A 20,650-nucleotide genomic window follows, 5' to 3' on the forward strand; every position below is an offset into this window, starting at 1 on the left:
GGTCAGGAGGCCAACTAGATATTGCTGACCTTTGACCTCTTGTCACATGCTCCCATCTCTGGCCATAGACCCTCTTGCCCTTCAGGGTCAGAGAGATGTATGTCTGAATCCCAGCTCTGCGATTCTCAGCTAAGCAAATTACCTGAAATCTGGGCTTCGGTTTCCTTACCTCTAAAATGGGCCAAAGCATGCCTATTTCTCATGACTGTTGTGAGGATTAAATCCAGTAACCTGTGTAGATGGAGCTCAGGGGTAGTCCTGCCTCTTAAAATCCCCTCTTCCAACTGTGGCCAGTGGGGTGTTTGAAAGCTAAAGCAGATCACGCCATTCTCTGTATTGCCTTTTTACTCTTTTTTATGCCATGGACCCTGTTAGCAGTCTGGTGAGGTCTGTTAACCCCTTCTTGAAAAATATTTTAAAATGTTTATTACATTTGCTGTAACACGTGACTGTATTACATAATACAGAATTACATAATTGTGATACACTGACCACGAGAGCCAGAGGTAGCTCTCATAGCAACATTCGAATGGCACCTTTGGCGACAAAGTCACAGGTATGGTTAATACCACTATGATTTGTTGCCCACATTTATAATCGAAGGAAATTTTACGTTTCAGTTTCAATTTAGAAAAAACATAGATGTAAATTTTTCCCTTCTAAGCTTATGGTCTCTCTTGATGCTCTCCTCAGACGCTTGGGTGTGCATGGACCCCAGGAAAAGAACCCAGAGAGACCCCCCAGTTTACTGACCTTGATTCCTTACTACGGCCCACCAGGCATTGTGTGATAGGGCCGCGCCCTGCTTCTCAAATATGACCAGTTCATTTGCGCCTTGGAATCTTGGCATTTACTCTTTCCTCTCCCTGCTCCACTCTGCCCTGGCCTTGGCGACGCTGGCTTCTGCACACTCTGTTCGGATCTCAGAGTGGCCTTCCCAGAATGCCTATCCAAAGATGCCCTCTCCCTGACACTCTCTGTGTAATTTCCTGGGTTTCTTCCTTCACAGCAAAAATCACAATCTAAAATTTTCTTGTTCATTTATTCATCTACTTGTTTATTGTCTTTAAAGCAAGCTCCAGGGGGCAGGAACCTGTTGTTTGCTGGGTCCACATGTGTCTCCAGAGTCTAGAACAGTGCCTGGCACGTGATAAGCACCAAACATTTGGTAAAGGAAGGCACAACCAAATGAATGAATAGATGAATCAAAGCAAGTAGGAGCTCAGTTCATGTTATTTTCTCACCTTGAGTCTTGACTCATTGTGTCATAATGTCTTGGCTAAGAGCGCCCACACTACGGCCTCCCTTGCCACTCACCAGCCACGTAATCTTAGGCAAGTGACCTACCCTTTCTGTACCTCAGTTTCCTCATCTGGCAAATGGGACTGTAATAATACATACCTCATAGGTGTGTTGTGAAGACTAAGTAAATTAATATATGAAAAGCACTTAGATCAGTGCCCAGAACAGAAAATGTTACAGAAGTGTAAGCTATTATTTTTTGCTGCAAGTTAAAGGATCAACTTCATTGTTATTTAAAACAGTAATTGTTTCAAAAAATCAATGTAGGTTTTGAACAGAGAACAAAGAAATCCCATGATTGGAAAAGCAATATATACGATAGATGTTACACTGTGTTTAAGTAGTTGGGACGTGAAAAAGAAATAGCACTGAGAGTTTGGGTCTAGGCAGCTTCCACGGATGCAGTGATGCCCGGGGAAGCTTGAACTCTGCTTCCTCCCCTGGCAGCACCATTACCATCCCTGTCATCATCCCCCTGATTTTCTGAAGATAGACCACTGATTTACACATCAAATAAAATGATAGAATCCTGTCTAATTTTTCAGGAGGATATGCTCATTCCTAATCCAAATGCTCCTTATTTCCCAATCAAACTGATAAAACCTCCAGCCCACATGAAAACGTGGCCATCAGTAGGCCCTGTGATAAGAGGCAGGGGATTTCCACTGACGGGTTCACACACTTCTGCCAGTTTCCCACCCTGCTGGCTGCCAGAAAAGCTGATTAATAACGGTCTGGGACACAGTGTGAGGCCCTGACATTGAGCAAGGCTAACTGGCCCACATGGGGATCAAACTTGCAGCCCTGACCTTTCAGACAGAGAGCCTGCCTCCACTGACCAAGCCAGTTCTACACCTATTAGGGGCCTCTGGGTTTCAGGCCTGTGTGTGTAAAGCAAACTCAAGGAGGCTCAGATAGCAGTGTCGGCTGCTGGAGAAATCTGACAGTATCTCTAGCTCACGGGGCTTTCTTTTATTTCCCTTCCCACTTGTCAGCCCTGTATTTAGGAATGGCGTGATTCACAGGCCTGTTATTAGGACTGTTTTTGTTGGGTGAGATAAAGTACCACCAGTAGCTGGGAGCACTGCTGACAGCCACAGAGAACTTTCAGAGGCCTCCTCTTCACCCCCTCTCTACTCCAAGCCAATGAGCCTCCTCCATTGATTCGCCCACCCCTTACTGTCCTGCTACACAGAAGGGAGGTCCGAGGTCGGCCTCAGACTGGCCCCTGAGGTGCGCCAGGGTGCCAGGAAGGGTGAGCAAAGATCTGACTCATCAGCTCCATGAACTGGCTGGTGCTAGCCTTTTTCTCATTTCTTATCAGCATATGCACAAGTCAAAACCATTGCCAAGGGCAGAGGGCATTTTCTCAGGGATCCCTGCAGTTTTTCCGAAGAGGACAGCTAGAGATGCTGTCATAAACCTCTGGCCACTCCTCCTAGGTGATGACGTGTGTTTGGTCTACTTCAAAGAGGTACTGACAGGGCTCAGGTGTCCACCCATAATAACATCCCCAAAGTTCTTTTGCACAGACTGCATTTGAGCCCCATGACAATCTCAAGGCCAGCAGTAGCCAATTTAGAGACAGGAGAATAAGACTCAGCAAACATGGTGTTCAGTGCGGGATGATGGTTACCTTTTGGGAGGAAGGAGGGTTTAGAGTGAAAGGAGGCATTTTGGGGGGCAGGGACAAGGGTCTACAAGGGTCTGCAGTGTGCTGGGCCTGGTGTATTTCTTGGCCTGGATTGTGATTACATGGGTATGTCCCCTTTGTGATAAGTCATCAAGTCGACACTTATGATTTGTGTACTTTTCTATATGCATATTTCAATTAAAAGGTTTTTTAAAAAGGTAAATGATTTGCTCAAGGAAAAGAGAGAGTGGCTACCGTCAAGCGTGACACTCAGCATCCTGCTGACTCTTTGGAATAAAAAAGCCTAGAAGATCCATACCGGGCTGCAAAGGCTGCATTATTTGTGTCAGGGGCTGCTAATTCCACACATATGAGAGAGGTAAGCTCAGGCACAGTGACTCTACTGTGCCTCTCTGTTTAAACACCTGTGCGGCTTCTAATTCAAGAAGGGCTAAAAAGGAACATCTGGATGTTTTAACTGGATTTGTGTTTTGCATCTGGATGAAGAAAATTCCAGATCCCTTGTCTGGTCCAAACAACTGAACAGATTGTGAAACTTCCAGAGGAGCCAACTCTCTCTCTGCTCTGAACACTGGGCAAAGCCCTGGGGGGGACCCGGCAGAGCTGCAAACACCCTCCAGCACTTGCCAGACCCCACTCTAGATGGGTCTTGAAACCCAGAGGAGGGGGACAGCACTCTGTCCCACGTTGCACGGTGTTCTCGCAGTGTTTTGTGACAGCTGTCAGAGGGTCCTGGTTGAAGTCTGCGTCTTGATAGCTGTGGGACCTTGGGCAAGTTTCTTAGCCTCTCTGAACTTGTTTTCTCAGGAGTAAAGTATAAATGCTACCAGCTTCTACTTTACAGAGCTGCTGTGAGGATTACATGAGTTAGCATACAAGGCCTGACACACGGAAAATGTTCACCACTCAATAAATGTTTACTGCTATTATTACTATGCTGTTTCTGATTCTGGCATCCTGCCTCCATCCTCTGCCCATTTGTCTGAAGCTGCTGAGACCTGGCCTCTGCTTTGGGCTGCACCATCCTGCCTGGTGGGGTTTCTGAAGGCTGAGCTCTTCTACCTGATTTGCTCCTATGGACTCCCCTTCACTTTTGATCAGACTGACACCAGCTGACACATTTGCTGTACTTACTGACCACACCTACTCTCTGTTTTGATTTCCTGCCTGTATTCCACTGTTCATCACCCCCTGGCAGCCAGCCAGGCCCCCAGTCTGCCACCATCCAGGAACCCAGCAGGTCTGCTCAGGGAGTGTCCTGGATTTGGATAAGGGATCCATTTAGCAAGAGCTGACAGTCTTTCTAAGCAGTTCAAATTCACTGAATGGACCACCTGCTGCCATTTTTAGAGATCTAGGCCTTCATTCTGTTGCCTAAATTGCAAACGTAGAGACAGCAAGAGCAGAAGTTTGTCATCAAGCAAGGGAGCACATCTGAGGGCTGCAGAAGATAAGGAATAATGCCATAGTTTCTGCAAAGGGTGGGGCAGAACGGGGCTCTCAGAGGGCTATCTCCAGAGCTGCCAACACTGCCATTGGCACGATTGAGCCAGGCCTGGTTCTCATGCTGACAAATGGTGGGATGTTAGTTGCTCCTGACAAGCTACAGGATGGCAAGAAAAATAGTCTGTGAGTAAGTCCCCCAAAGCATATAAGGATTCTGGCCAGGAACTGAGATGGTGAGGCCAAGCCATGGCAACAAGCAAGTGGAAACCACAAGACCTTCTGGTGCAAATTCATCTCCGTGAGTGAGGGATGGCCAAAGAATAGAGGGAACTGTCACATTTGGATGCTTTGAAGCAGGGATGTTTATTCGTAAGAAGGCAAGGGATAAGCAGTGCCCGCCTGCCGGGGGTAGGGAGCTGGGGTGGGCAGGGAGCCACAGCAGCAAGAGATTGCTAGGTGAGCTAGGTGAGCAAAGCACGGCATGTGTTCAGGGCAGCTCCCCCACAGTCCTTCAGGGGACATATTACGGACGCATTTGAGTTTGGAGTCTGATTCTGTCACTTCTCAGCCCCATGACCTTGGACAAGTGAACCTCAGAGCCTGTTTCCTGATCTATAAAACGGCGATAAGAATACTTGACCTTGTAAGGTTCTCTGACGATTAAATGAGGTAATATTTGTAAAGCAACTAGAAGCACTGCATCTGGCACGTAGTAAGTGCTCAATAAACAGCGCTCATGACTATCTTTAGTGCAAAATCAGTCAAGCGACAGGCAAAAGGTCAGCCTAGGGAGTCACAGGGGCTTGAGCACAGCACACAGGAGTCTCAGGGGAGGTGACTCAGACGTCCAGAGGGGCGATCCGGGCTCCTGCTCCATGGTGTTCGTGGTGTCACCCCTCTCCACCAACACACATACTCGAGGAAATAAAGCTGGCAAGCACAAGGCGGAAGGTTTATTCCAAAGGCAGGGAGGATAAACGTGTGTGTGGCGCAGGCTGAGCAGACACCCAGTCAGGCCGACTAAAGCTTAAAGAGTGAAGAAGGGGGGCTGTGACCTGGGGGGCAAAATAGAAGACAGGGTCAACTTTAGAGTCAGACAGCTCACCCTGGACATTCCCACCCCATGGGGAGAGGAACGAGGGGTGAGGTGGCTTAAGCTCTTCTTTCTCAAGGCAATATAGGTCTGGGAAGTGGGGCAGGATTGAGCATACAGCGGGGTGAGCTGAGGGCCCAGCTGTGGGGACCTGGGGAAGGCGGAGCCAGGAAGGGAAGCAGGGATGTCCAGGAAGCGTGTTCAGGCCCCGTGGCTGCCCTGGGAGGACGGGCCCAGGGGAAATGTCATCTCCTGCAGCTCCAGCCTGCTGAATGCACCAGCACTTCTGGGCCACTGGTGTGTTTTCCCTGTTACCAGTCAAAGGGATCATCTGAAAACCTGCAACTTGTTCTGGCATTGAGATGTTCTGTCCAGGCTCTGAGGTCCTTGGGGTCAAGGGCTATAGTGGTTAATTCTTTTACACATGTCTTCAAAGCATCCCATCCATCTACCCACTCATCCATCCATCCATCCATCCACTCATTCATCTATCCATCCATCCATCCATCCATCCATCCAACCACCAATTCATCTATCCATCCATCCATCCATCCATCCACCCATTCATCTCCCCATCCGTCTATCCCATAATTCCTGAGTTCTGTGTATGCTGGGGCCTGTTCCAGGTGCCACCGGCATACAGATGAACAAGACAAATGTAGTTCCTGATCTCAGAGAACTTACATTCTAGTCTCATAATAAGAAAGGTGATTTCAGTTGGTGATAGTTTCTTTGAAGATCATACAACAAGGTAATGTGGTAGAGAGAGATTCAGAGAGAGGATGGAGGTCCCTTAGGGTGGCAGGGAAAGAATGCTTCTTGGAGGAGGTAACATCTGGATTAGACCTAGATAACAAGGTAGAAACAGTAGACTGGAGACTTGGGGAAATAAGTTTTTGCTAGAAGGAAGAGCAAGTGTACATACCGTATGCTGGAACTGGGCATACTATGTACAAGGAACAAAGAAAAGGCTAGAGAGTGAGGGGCCAGCGATGGGAGAGGCAGGCCCTTGTGAGCTCTTAATCATTTCTTGGGATTGTAGGGATGTTGGTGAAATTGTGGCTGACGAAGGCAGAGCATGGGAAGATGGTTTTGCTCACTGAGCAGGTGAGCAAACGGTGGCCCAGGGAGATTCAGCCACCAGTGTAAAGTCAGGGATAGACCCAGACTTCCAACTCAAGGTATTTTTTTTCTAACATCAAGAGGACACTTGTACTTGCCATCAATGCCACCACCTTGTCACCTAACAGAGGTGACTTCTCCCCCAAGAGATGACCCAGAGACCATCCCTCTGGAGGGAATTCCTGCTCCTTGTGTCCCCTTTTCCTGCAGAGTGTAAGGAGAGGGGGTCAGAAAAGCCCGGCCAGCCGCCACCGCTGCAGATAACCTTTAGAAGGCAGCCGGAGCTCGCTCCGCAGGAACACAGCCAGACACGTGGTGCTTCAGTTTTGTATTGATCGATTACACTTTGGTAGTGTCCAGACAGGTGTGGCAAGGAGGGATTAACCCAGGCCAGCCTGGCAGAGGAAGGACCTGGCCCTGGAAGCACACATCTCATGGGAGCAGTGGACAGGCAAGGCCTGTGTATGTGTGTGTTTGGGGACGGATGGAGGGGAAGCTGGGGACCTGGGCTTTAGGCCTGGAGAGGAAGTGCAAGCGAAGCCTTAGGTGGAAGGTTGGGTAACAGACGGCAGGGAAGGAGAGGAGAGGGCTGACTCTCTCTGAGAGTCACTACATGCCAGGGACACCAAGGAGACGATAGTTCATTGATTTCTCATCATAACCGGGGATGGATGCTATTGCGTCCATTTCGAGGATGAAGACGTGGAGTGGGGTGGGTCAGAAACACTGGTGGCTTGTCCAAGCCCACACGGAGGGCAGGGACCTGCACGTGGGGGGCCGGCAGGGGGGACGGGGTGGAGGATAGGTGAGCACGCTCAGAGCCGCCCCCCACTTCACTACCACCTGCACCCTGACGACCCCCCAACGGAACTCAGGCCCAGCTCTGCCCTCTTGCTGGCCTTCCTCACCCACCTTTCCCCACATACTGTGTTTCTCTACCTCCAAGGCCTGCCGGCACTTCAGACCCACGTCATCAACTGCATCTTTGCCGTCTAAAGCTACTCTTTTTCCAGGGACTGTTTCTCAGTTCATGACTCTACCAGGCACCTGTCATCCAAAACCGAGACCAGGAGTCAGCCAGAGTCTCTCCTCTGCCCCCGCCATACCACCTCCCTGCTCCCTCTCCATTCAATAAGCAAGCCCCATCCATTTTACCTCTGAAATTCCTGTGTAATCCATCACTGCCCCTCGGATCTGAGTGCTGCTGTCGTCACTCAGGTCTTCACTGGAATTACTCAGTAGTTTCTGCACTGGCCTCACTGCTCCTAGTTCCTCCCCAGTTCATCCATCCAGTTTAGTGGATGCCAAGGGCACCTGCGGTCCTCGAGCTTCAACATGCATCACAACCACCCGGAGGGCCTGTGAAAACGCACATTGCTGGGCCCCACTCCAGAGCGTCTGATTCAGTAGGTCTGGATGGGACCCCAGAATCTGGGTTTCTGACAAGTCCTAGGTGATCTTGATGCTGCTGGTTCAAGAACCACACTTTGAGAGCCACTGTTCTAGAATCGATTTCCAAACCAAAGATCTAATCGTATCACTGCCCCACTTAAAGGGACTCCAGCAACTCCCTACTAGCTTTAAAATATGGTCCAAACTCCCTACAATGATCTTCACAATCTGTGCCAGACTCTCTCTCCAGCATCACCTCAAGCAACTGACCTCTCTTCAACCTAAGATGCAGACACATCACACTATTCGTGTTCCTTAAACCTGTCATATATTTCAAACTCCGTGTCTTTGCCCACACAGTTCCCTCTGCCTGCAGCTCTTTCCCCCTTGAGGCTTGTCAAATTCCTACTTATCCATCAAGGTCCAACTTGACTGTTACTTCCCTTAGAGGCATCCAGTGTGTTAGAACGACCGTGGGCTTTGATGTCAGGCTTGGCTTTGAATTCCAGTTCAGTCACTTGTTAGCTGTGTGACCCTGAGTTAGTCTCTCTGTTAAGATGGAGTTAACCTCAGCATCCTCATTATAAACTGTGAATGATGACGTTTATTTGTAAGATTGTTGTTGGAGAGGAAATGACGCCATGAGAAATGCCTGGCAGGTAGTAGGTACTCAGTAAACAATAGCTATCATTATTATTAACTCTGCTTTAAAGCCTTGCCTGGCTCTCTGGAGCTGAATCATTTCTTTTTTCCTGTGTTCCCATAAAATGTTGTATATGAGTCCCATTTTGCTTATATCATATGCTGTGGTCTCATTATTTTTACACACTGGGCCTCATTCCTAGTATAGTTGAAGCCATTGTACAAATTATAGAAATTGATCCTCCTAGCAGACTTAGTGGGCACACAACCTGGCAAATTAAAGGTATCTTTGAAGGAAGAAAATTTACAGGTGGATAGAGCCCCAAACCAGAGCACACGCTTGGTAAGCAGCGTGAGGCAGGTTTCAGGCCCCACTCACCCCTTGTACTATATACAACCTGCACAACCATCCTTGGAGGCTCTACACAGGTAGAATATGAGCCCAGTGAAAGTAAAAACTGGGTCCTATTCAACCTGAAGTCACAACCAATGTTGAATCAATGCATGTAGGGCCAAGTAATATTGCCCGAGGATGGGAAGCACATAAGTAGTATTAGTAGGGCCCTGGCCCCAGGCTCAGGAATAGGATCCTTGCTCCTGGGGCAGGGGACAGTGCAAGAACCAGGGTCAGCAACATCAGAGACTCAGGCTTTGGAGAATAACCAGCAGCTGGATGACTGGGGGCTTTGGGGAACAAGACAGAGGTTAAGTGTCCACGTGCTGAAGGGGACCTCTTGAAACCACCCCTGACCTCAGACCACAGCCTGGTGCATGGCTGAGCCTGCAGGTGACACCTCACCTCTCCACGTGAGCTGGGCAATCAGGACCGGAGGATTCTTAGGAGATATTAAGATACCACTTTCCATAGCTTCCTTCCCTACCCTTGCCCCAAATCAATTCCCTACTGCCTGTCTCTTCTGTGTCACAGCAAGCCAATCTCTCAGAAGGCTTTCAGATGCCTTAATTAATCCATTTTCATTTCCCTAGCAGACCCTCACTCCCCTTAATAGCTGGTACTCGGCAGGGAAGGCGGAAATAATTCCCAAGAAGTGAGCCTTTTGACAAATTTCCCAGGCTGCTTCTAGACACCCATGGCGTTTGGAGGAGTTCCCAGTCTGGAGCTGCTGGGGTAGCTCCGAACATAACTGAACTCCAAAGCCCCTGGGATTCCCATCCATATCAACTTCTTCAGCAGAAAAGAACCCTCACAGGGGTCTAAGGGCAGCCAGGCAAAGGCTCTGCTCTCTTTCCCTGAATCTCTGGGGCTCATGTGCTATGATCCTGGGGAGGGAACCGGCTTGACACTGCTTCTTGGGAGATGAGGATTTAAGCCGTGCACCCTCACAGGCGATGTACAATGTCATTGCTTGGTCCTGCCCTGCTTAGGGCTCCCCTAGCAACCTGCTCACCTCTCTCATGCCCACACTAGAGCACACGTTTCTTTTACGTGTCTGTCCTCTGCTTACCTCCATACCACCTCGTCTGTAAGCTCTCAAAGACAGAACCAAATCTCATCTGTCCTTTGACCCCAAACCTCTAGCCCAGTAGCTGACTCACTGTGTTAAATTACTACCTGCTGATTGATTAATCAGTTGACGGCCCTGTTTTCTAAGCCTTGGGTTGGCAGTTGGGTTGATAGAAACCCGCTACGGAATGAACTCCCTAAGTGCATTCGAGGCACGCTTATCAGCTGGTGACTTGCTCTGCATGATCCGAGGGAACTAGGTGTTAACGCCTTCCTGTGTCCCAGGCACTGTGTTAGGTGCACATGGGTATCAGGATGAATAAGATACTGTGCTTGCCTGCAAGGAGCTGGTGGCCTCACTGCCACTAAGAACCCGTCCCAGAGGTCCCCGTTCAGAAGTAATTTCTGCCTCCTACTCTGCTCTTTAAATATGATGCAGTTTGTATTTGTAACAGAGCACGTATCCTGTACAACCCTGGGTTAAAATAATTTCCGCCGTCTGTCTGCCCTTCTTGCTGGACAGATCCTAGAGGAAAGGGACCTGGTTTCAAATCCTAGCACTTCCGGGTGCTGGCCTCTCTGGGGCTGTGCGTTCTTAGTCTATAAAAAGGAAGTAGTTATAACACCCGCTTCCTGGATGACAGGGTTGAGGATGTAAGTGTAATCCATGTGACCCTCTCACACTGGCCACCCGGAACCTCCTTTCTTTTTGCCATTCTCCTGGTCCAGCCTATTCCTTCCTCTCTAGTCTCCTAGCAAGCAGACGCAGAGGACAGGAAGGCTGAACCAAAATCACTCTCCGTTCCAGCCACCAGTTCTCATGCGCCCCTAGTGATGCAGTAAGATGAGCACCAGACAGGGGTCTGAAGAGGGTATGAGTCTGGGCTCTGGCCGCGTGCTGTGAGTCTGAGCTTGGGTTAGTTGCTGACTCTCTGAGCCTCCATTTCATCTGGAAAATGGAGTCATAATCCCCGCCACGCACAGATAAATGAAATAGCACGTGTAGAGCTCCTGCCTAGCGCCTGGCCCTTGGCCAGCAGCCATCACCGGCCCCCTCTGCCTCCTGGGGGCTCAGCTTTGAACAAGGAAGAGGTGCCTTTCAGCAGAGGACACCCCCATTCTAATTCTCTACAAAGCCATGGGAATGGAGAGGAAAAAGAAAATCTGAAGGCCCATGGCGGAGCCCTCCACTGAAAGCTGGTGATAGACAGGTAGGGAGGTTCATATTCATCGCAGGCTGAGGCTCCAGAGGCCCAGCCGCAGTCCTCTGGGGGCTCTGCACTTCACCCCTGAATGCAGAGAGAGGGAAGCAGTCACAGGGGCAGACAGCAGAGCCCAGGTGCATGAGCTGCAGCAGATACAGTCATCTCAGAAGAAAGGCAGTGCGGCCGCAGTCTCAAAACTGCCTTTATTGGCTTTTTATCAGGTGGGTGAAAGGACTCAAGTGACAGAAAAGAACCTCTGAGAACTCAAAATGAGACAGAGAGTTGTAAAGGGAGGGTCTGATGAGAGACGGACAGCAAAGGCAGTTGTGGTCCACGATGCAGCCCAGGGCTCTGGCCCTTTTATTCTCAAGGACAACAGCCTGTGGATAATGAACCAGACAAGATGGATTTCCTCCCTTCCCAGGTCTTGGGGGGTTGTATGCAGGGACCGCCGCTGCTTGACATGCATCCCTCAAGAAGCCATTCCAGGAAGGACCTTGCTCAGAGTCAAACAGCCCTCCCTCTTCTCCCGAGAGGCAGGATGAGCTGAACCCATGCTTAAAAGTCTCCAGGAAAGGGGGGCTCCCTCACGCAGTAGGTCCTAGAATCAAATGCTGAGACGCCACACCGTCCCCATTTTCTCCTGGGCATCCTCACCGCCATTGCCTTCCTTCGGGCCCCATCCCGTCCACCTGCATCACTGGACCACCATCTGATGAGTATACCTGCCTCTGGTGTTCCCACCTCCAATCCATCCCCCTCTCCCTGTCGGACTAACCTTCCGGAATCAACGCCAATTACACCACTCCTCCCCTCCTGGAATAAAACAAACAGACCACCTCACTCTTCAATAGCTCCCCATTAGCTCTCTGGACATAGTTTAAGTATCCAACCATTTAAATCCTGTCACGACTGGCCCCTGCCTACAGCACTCCTCTCCTCCACTCCCTGCAGCACCTGACGCCAGCTGCACAGAACCACTCGCACTGCCTGGCATGATCTCAGCCTTTGCTGCACCTAGAATATTCTTTTCTACTGAGATGATGTTTCTCCATCCTCAGTACTCTGTTCAGTGGTCCCTTCCTGGGTGAGCCCTTCCCTGTTCATACCTGTACATACCTTGACCGTGCTTCCACCAGACCTACCCCTGTCACTCACTACCCACGTGACCGTGAACAGGTTCCTTATCTGCTTTGCGACTCAGTTTCCTCACCTGCAACATTCGGTTATTGTGAGGACTAAATGAGTTAGTATAGTCAAGCACTGAAAATAGTGCCTGGCCCACAGGAAACACTTAGTAAATGTCAGCCATCGTTATTCTCATCATTATTAATATTATTAATAGAGCATGTATCACACTGTACAGGAGTTCTTGGTTTACCTCTTTGAGTAGATCCTGAATTCCTTACCAGCAAGCCCTCACATCCACACGGTGCTTGTCAGAAAGGGAGCACTTTGATGAAGGAAGGAAGGAATGAATGAGTGAATGAATGAATTGTTGAACTAAAATTGGAGCCCACCTCTTCCTATTTGAGTAAATGCAGAGACCAGGCTTTAAGGAGGAGAAGAAAGCCGTCCCTGGGTCTGGCTGTCACATGTGGAAAGAGTCGAGCTTTCAGTTATTTAGTCCCTGGATCTGTACCTTGATTTTAAAGAATAGAATTCTATGACCTATTTGCAGTTAAAATAGTCTCTGGCTTCAAGGTGAAAAGGAATCCCAGGGGACTAGTTGTATTTTTTTTTTTTTTTTTTTCGTTCAGCAAAATGTCTCTGGACAACTTTCCCAGTGGATTAAGGCCACAGACAGCCCACCCTACCAAGTCTCTGGCAAACTCTCTCCACAATCCTTTCTCCCAGGGAACCAGGAGGGGAAATGGAATGAGGTATTTCAGCTTCATTTACACTTAATTCATCAAAATGTCATTGGTAAGAGCTATTCGATGTCCAAAGCTTATGAGCCTTGAATCTAAGCCTTCTAAAGCCCTTTTCTCTTTGAACCTAAACGGGCCGTTCTGCCAGCATGGCGTTGAATGCTAACAGGGTACTTGGTTCTGAGCTTTGAAGCTTGAGGGGGGTTCTCTCTCTTCCTGAATGTGCTTTGCTCTCTCCCAAGCTGGGCCCCAGGGATGTGAGATGCAGTCTCTCGCCTTCCAGGATACCAGCGCTCAGGGCTGAACCGACAAGGGTGCCTCACACACACTGGGGGAGAGGAGAAGGGGTCAGAGAGCTCATCGGTCCAGCTCTTCCGCTTTAAAGGTAAAGTGCAATCCCTTTATGGGCCAGAATCAGACATGGGTACCAAATTCGGGGCATCCTCCAAATGTTCTGCCTAGAAGGACCTCTCAGGAGGGGACGCCATTTGTGACTGGAGGGGGACGAGGCTGTAATTCCAGCAGGAGAGGCCACATGCTGTTGTGGATGAGGACTCAGGTGCCCATTCGCTGGCTGCGGGACCCTGGGTGAATCATCTGTACTTCTAAGCCTCAGGCTGCTCACCCATAGGGCGGGGATAAGGATATTCACTTCGCAGAGCCATTGTGGAGGAGAAAGAGCCAATGTGTGAAAGCAGCTTCAAACATGAGATCAGCGCACAGATGTGGGGGGCGACCAGGACAACACCCAGGACAGACACACCCCCGCCTGCAGTGCTTCCCAGTCACCCACTGCGGGAAGAAGCGCTCGTGTCTTGGCAGGGACTCCAGACCCCTTCATGAATGCGCCGTTCCCCCACCCTCTCTGTCCTGCCCGCCTTGACTGTCATTCCCCACCGCCACAGTGCTCCAGCCACGTGACCGTCCCTGCCTCTCCTCCATCCCTAAGAGATGCATTCTCAACTCCCAGCAGCCACTTCCATAAGCGATTTCGTTTTAAACAACAGCCACCCTCCCAGCTCCACAGCTCCTTCTAGCTACAACCCTTTACCTTGCTTTCCCATAAGAGCGAAGCTTCTTTGAAGAGTATTACACCATGATTCAACCACTGCAGTCTGATTTCAATCCAGCCACCCACTGAAACCGCTCTTGCCTGTGGCTTCTGCACCGCTAAATCTGATGAAGGCTCTTCTGTACTTCCTTTCAAGAGGTGGGAAACTTCTTTACCTACTCTCTCTCAGCAGCCTTCACAGGCTCTCCTCCCTCACCTCTCTCTTGAACGTATGATTTTCTCCCTGGGGATTCCTTCTCTCCTCACAGCTTCAGTAACCACCTACATCCACTCCAGCACCTAGAGCTTCGATCCGCTGAGCCCACTCCAGCCAACTCTTGCTGAATATCCCTACCTGCGTGTCCAAAAGGCTTTTCAAAGTTACCATTTTCAAAGCTGAAATCATCCTCCTCTTTCCTCCCAGACCTATTTTTCTCCTGAACTTTCCACCTCAATGACTGGACCACCATCCACCCAGACGTCCACGTCAGAAACCTGGGTGTCATCCTTCTCTTGTCCCTCTCCCCTTGGCCACATCCATTTGGTCCCGAGTCCTGGTGATCTATCTGTTAAATAGTTTCAACAGGTTACAAAACAGCATATGTACTATGATCCCATTTAAGAAAAAACTTGTGTAAAGTACATACTCATTAAGAAATCAGAAGGGATCATATTGAAATGTTGACCATGGGTATTACTAGATGGTGGAATTACAAGTAATTTTTTGTCTTTTAAAACATATATATTTTGTAAAGACTGCACACCTCTATATAAAAGAAAAACTGTTATCTTTAAAGATAGCCTCTGAATATGTACCTCCTTCTAACTCCTAAGTTACTTTTGGTTCTCATCAACTGTTGCAGCAACATGAGCCTTCTACCCGGTTCCCCTACCTCCAGGCTTGGCCCACCCCTCCACGTTCCATGCTGTAGAAGGTCATGTAGGACCTTCATCGGTGACCACTGCCCACTTCCTAGCCTCGCTTCCCACCATGCTCTGTTCCAGGTATAGTGACCTGAAACAGAAACTACCATGCACCTTCCTGTCTCCACGCCTTGGACCCTGGTTCCTTCCCTCCTGGCATGTTCTTCTCTCTCCACGTCCCTCCTCTCCCTGGCCAACTTCTCCTGGTCCTTAAAGATTCAAGTCAAGCATCACCTCCTGCAGGCGTCTTCCCTACACATCACAAGCAGCGTCAGGAGGCCCTCCTCCAGTCCTCTCACCACCCCCTGTACCTCCCCATCCTAGCCTTTCTCGCTCCGCTTTTACCCAACTGGTCCCCCATCAAATAGTGACCTAGGGACTACCTCATTCAACTTTGTATCTGAATACCTTGAACAATGTCAATTCAAAGCTCACTTTAAATAAATGTATTGGGGTGATACAGGAGGATGCTGGGGCTGTTCTGAGGGCACCCTCTTCTTCAAGCTGCTCTAGCCCATCTCCTCCTCTCTGCCAAGTATCCCTCCACCAAGACGCACCACCACTTCTGTGCAGGCCTGCTGTGGGCTCAGCTGTGAAGGATGTGACTGGAGCAAAATAAATCCAAACCCAAGAGGCTCCCAAACAGACACGGTTCTCATCTCTCCGGCCCAGACACAGCCCTGGGGGTGAGAGGCCAGCCACCTGGCCCATTTTATGTGAATCCACTTGTTTTCACTCCAACCACACTCCTACTTTTAATGGGATTTACACCAAAAGACATGCTCTGATGATTTCTAAACATAAGCAGAAAATATGCTTATGAATGCTCTTCTGCAACCAACGTGCCACATGTCCAAACCCCAGCGGTCTTGGGTAAGCAGGTGACAATGGAGGGGATATGGGGATATATGTGTACATATAGCTGATTCACTTTGTTATACAGCAGAAACTAACACACCACTGTAAACCAATTATACTCCAATAAAGATGTTAAAAAAAAAAAAGCAGGTGACAATGGATGTGAAAGATTGAGGCTGTAGAACGCCCAGTGGAGATGACCCAGGCCTCTACTCTTTCCTACACATCACTCCAACATCCAGGAAGCTACTGCATTCCTCAAACTCTCTAAAAAAAGAGATTCCTGTATGTCAAACTTTCTATGTGTGTGTGCATACTCACGTGTATGTTATTTTAAATCCTTACAAAAATTCTTTCTAGATAAACACTGAAGCCTTGGGGGATGGAGTGGAAAGGATAAAATAAGTTGCCTAAGAACACCCAGCTAGTAAGGGGGTGAATTGATGTTAGGTCTAACTTCAAGATTCACGCTCTCAGACCACGAGCACTGAAGTCAGACACGGGCTTAAATGCTGGCTCTAAACTCACCAGTTGTGCGATCTTTGGCAGGTTACTTAAGCTCTCTGAGCCTGTATTTCCTCATCTGTATAAGTGACAGATTTAGGTGCAGTGACCTCTAAGGTCTCCTCCAGTTGGGACATCAAGTAGCCCCAAGGCTCTACTGTTACAACCTCTGACTTGTTCCTGTGCAGCTTGGGGAAGGGGTCATACAGGAAGGATGCAGGCTTTAGGACTATTGTGATCCTAGGGGAACACTGGGGCAGACACATCAAAGCGTCGAACCCCGGGGCAGAGCGGGGCTGGGGTCACGCACTCCTGCCCAGAATCAGCCCCCACTCCGTGGCATTCAGACGACCTTCTGGCAGAAATGCTCTTCTCATTCTTCAGACATCTGCTCAAACATCATTTCCCAAGGGAAGCCTTCCCTCCCCTGTCCCCTTGCCTCTCAAGGCTGGACCCCTCCCCTCCAGGTACCCTCTCATAGCTCCTCCTACTTCCCCTTTCTTGTACTTAACACACTGTGTTAATAATATCGTACTGTGATCATTCATTAATATCTGTCTCTCACTAGTAAGATTCATGAGGGTAGTGAGTACGTTTATTTTGTCCCCCATTGTATCTCCATTGTCTAGAAAAGAGGAAAACGTTTGATGGATCTGTATTGAACGAATGGGTTAACTAGTTAATTAATTAATACTACGCAGTCAAGTCTTGATGAGACCAAAGCAGCAGTGTTTTGACTTGAAAGCCGACCTGGAGTGAATTTTAAGATCCTGTCTGATTGCCCAAGTCGTTCAGTACGAAGCTGCATGTCCTTGAGTCTTGGATTCCTCTCCTCTTCCTGCCGGTCCATGTCACAGCTCATTTGGGGGTTGATAAGGGGATGGCTGTGCACTGACTCTGACATCCCTGAAGTCACCCCACCAATCACCAGGAAGGCCAAGGGGGCTGAAGAAACAGGCTCAAGGTGACAGAGGACATCGGTAAGAAGGGAAGGAAAAGGCCTAGCATTTCAGCTTTCTGGGGTTTAACCACTGGACTGCATCTCTACCAGGGGATCCAAACAAGAGGACTGCTTCAGGAGGGGCTCTGGGACTTCGAGAAAAGCAGCACATCCTTTTCTGCGGAAGGAAGCGTGGGCATGGTCAGCTGGGGGCTTGAGTCACAGAGACAGCAGACAGCTCCCTGAAGAAGTCTTCACCCTCCCACTCTGCCCCTGTGAGAGGCTCCCAGGGTTCCCTGGGCCTTCTGCAACCCTCTGTTGATTGTTTGCAAGCCTCTCCCTGACAGCAAAGCCTCCCTCTGGACTCCAGGAACTGGACAGTTCACCGTCTCGCTGAACACATCTCGCTGCTGACCCCACTGGGTCACTGCAAATGCTGTCAGGCAAACTCCTCACCACTGCCCCACCTCAGCTCTTAAATACCTTCTCCATGCTCTTGTCTATACAGACCTTTTCATCATGCATTGCCAAAGATGACTTATTTAATACCTCAACTAACACTTTTATCCTTGAAGACTAGGATTTAAAAAATGTATATCTTACCCCAAGTTTGGTACATATAAAGGGTTAAGATCATATTAATTCAATGGATAAAGAGGAGGGAGAAAAGAAGGAAGGAAAGAAAAAAGCAAGCAAGAGTGAAAGGGAGGGAGGACAAAAAGGAAGGAGAGAAGGAAGGGCCTAGACTTATGCAGACCTTTCTCGGCGACATCCCAATGCAGCTGAGGTCGTGTTCTGCTGTGGGAAGAATGTGGGTTCTGGAGTTAGACAAATCTTGGTTCAAATGCCAGCCCCGTCTCACCCTAACTGTGTGGTTTCAGACAAGTCATTTAAGCTCTCTGAGTTCAGGCGGCGCATTTGTAAAATGAGGATAATGACTAACTAAAAGGTACATTCCCAGAGGATTAGAGACAATGTATGGAAAGCACCCTGCACTTTGGCGCTGGCTGGGAGGCTGCAGGGGCTCCTTCTGCACTTGGAAAGCACGGAGAGGTATAGATTGGTTCAAGAACCAACCCGTTTAGCTTCTCTTTATGGCTGAGTAATATTCCATTGTATATATGTGCCACATCTGTAGTGAGGTGGATGGAGTTAGAGTCTGTCATACAGAGTGAAGTAAGTCAGAAAGAGAAAAACAAATACCGTATGCTAACACATATATATGGAATGTAAGGAAAAAAAAAAAGGTCATGAAGAACCTAGTGGCAAGACGGGAATAAAGACACAGACCTACTAGAGAATGGACTTGAGGATATGGGGAGGGGGAAGGGTAAGCTGTGACAAAGTGAGAGAGTGGCATGGACATATATACACTACCAAACGTAAAATAGATGGCTAGCGGGAAGCAACCGCATAGCATAGGGAGATCAGCTCGGTGCTTTGTGACCACCTAGAGGGCTGGGATAGGGAGGGTGGGAGGGAGGGAGATGCAAGAGGGAAGAGATATGGGAACATATGTATATGTATAACTGATTCACTTTGTTATAAAGTAGAAACTAACACACCATTGTAAAGCAATTATACTCCAATAAAGACGTTAAAAAAAAAAGAACCAATCCATAAGAACCTAGGTCTGTGCTCTCCACATTGGATACCCATCACCTTTCCTGAGCAGAAAAACTCAGTTATGGAAATATGGCAGTGAATTAGTAACAACTAAATTAATTTTTACAGATGTTAACAGTATATACCAAGAAAACAAGAGCTCTGCCCCTGGAAGAACTTTCTATAGCCTTGCTCTAACCTAACGACGACTGACACTCTATGATGCTCACCTGTGTTTTAACTGAGTCTCCACATTCACCCTGAAAATCTACAGTCTGCCCAAGTGCACCTTGGCCCTGGGTGTGTAAAAGCACATTAAGGAGAGCAGAACATAATACAAGAAGTAACAAAAGAGCCGTAACTGTGACCAACTCCTCTGACAGGTGATCCCTTTTCCCCTGTTATTTAACCATGTCTCCTTGACAGTACTTCTCAAGTGTCAAAGTCAACAGATGTGGGTGTGTTCTACTCTCCCAGGGCCTGTCCAAGCTCTGCCAGAGATGCTGATGACCAAAAAAGTAATCAGGACAAACAAAAAGCACCTGGATTATCCAAGAATGGAACCCCAATTCTCTAAGCCGTGTTCAGCGATCAAGGCCTCCATTACCTGTTACAGGTGCTAGACTGGGATGGGGAGAGCCACAGGGCAGGGATCAAGGTGGTCTTATTCACCAATGTACATTATCAGTGCCTGGCTCGTTGCCAGCTCAGGAAAGATTTGTGCAACGAATGGACAAATAAATGAAAACTGCATGACTGATTGACTAATAAATGGAGGATTCATGAGCATACAGCACAACCTCCTGTCCTTCCAGCTCCCTCCCCAGCCCACCCCCCAATCCAAATCACCTGTTCTTTCCTTACCCGAGCAATCAGCTCCCCGACCATTCCCGTCCAGGTGCCATTGGCCTCGGGCACACCGTACACGCCGTCCCCGACCAGGCGGATCTTGTAGTTGAACCGGAGGATCTCTGCCAGCTCCTTGAGCATGTCCACACAGAAGCCCTCGTAGCGGTCATTGCCTTCCATCTCCTGGTGGTTTCCCTTCAGCATTAAATACGGGTTTTCCTGCAGCGAAACTGGGCAGCTGTCATTCTCATCTTAGCCCTGGTGTCTCAGCCACACATGACGAGGGGGTCGGGGACACAGGAGGTTGGGAAGAAGATGGGGTGGAAGGAGGGAAGTGGCTTGGGTAATGGGGTGTTTCGGAGGTGGCAGTTAGCTCCCCTCCCTGACTTCAAGGCACTTCTCTTACCTGGAACACCTAAGGGTCCCACTGCACAGAGGGTCCAGTGGAAGCCCCTCCACCTTGTTTAAGGTCATCATCTGACCCCACCCTGCATTTCATTCCTTCCTTTTTTTCCCCTTCCTTTGTTTATTCCACATAGACGGATCACGGCGGATTATGAGATACAAGTATGCTGACAACAGAGCAAGCGAGATTCTTACATGCACAGAACAACCGCAAACCCGAGGCAGGACGCGTCCAGCTGTGAGCGTTGGGAGGAGGGTCTCTCTGGTGAAACGTCCAGGGAAGGTTCTATGGAGAAGGTGGGATGCAAGCTGGGCTCCGGAG

At 49.0% G+C, this 20,650-nt stretch overlaps 1 protein-coding gene across 4 annotated transcripts in view; it reads right to left on the reverse strand.

Moving 5' to 3' along the window:
* The window catches only part of GRIK4 (glutamate ionotropic receptor kainate type subunit 4), a 439,675-nt gene that overhangs the window by 53,796 nt on the left and 365,229 nt on the right, over positions 1-20,650 (reverse strand). For all 4 annotated transcript variants that reach the window (XM_036862433.1, XM_036862435.1, XM_036862434.1 and 1 more), the window contains one exon: positions 19,939-20,142. In XM_036862433.1, coding sequence (XP_036718328.1) covers positions 19,939-20,142 — 204 coding nt within the window. The remainder of the gene's footprint in view (positions 1-19,938; positions 20,143-20,650) is intronic.

This window comes from Balaenoptera musculus, chromosome 8, assembly GCF_009873245.2.
Source record: "Balaenoptera musculus isolate JJ_BM4_2016_0621 chromosome 8, mBalMus1.pri.v3, whole genome shotgun sequence".
NCBI classification, from domain to species: domain Eukaryota; kingdom Metazoa; phylum Chordata; class Mammalia; order Artiodactyla; family Balaenopteridae; genus Balaenoptera; species Balaenoptera musculus.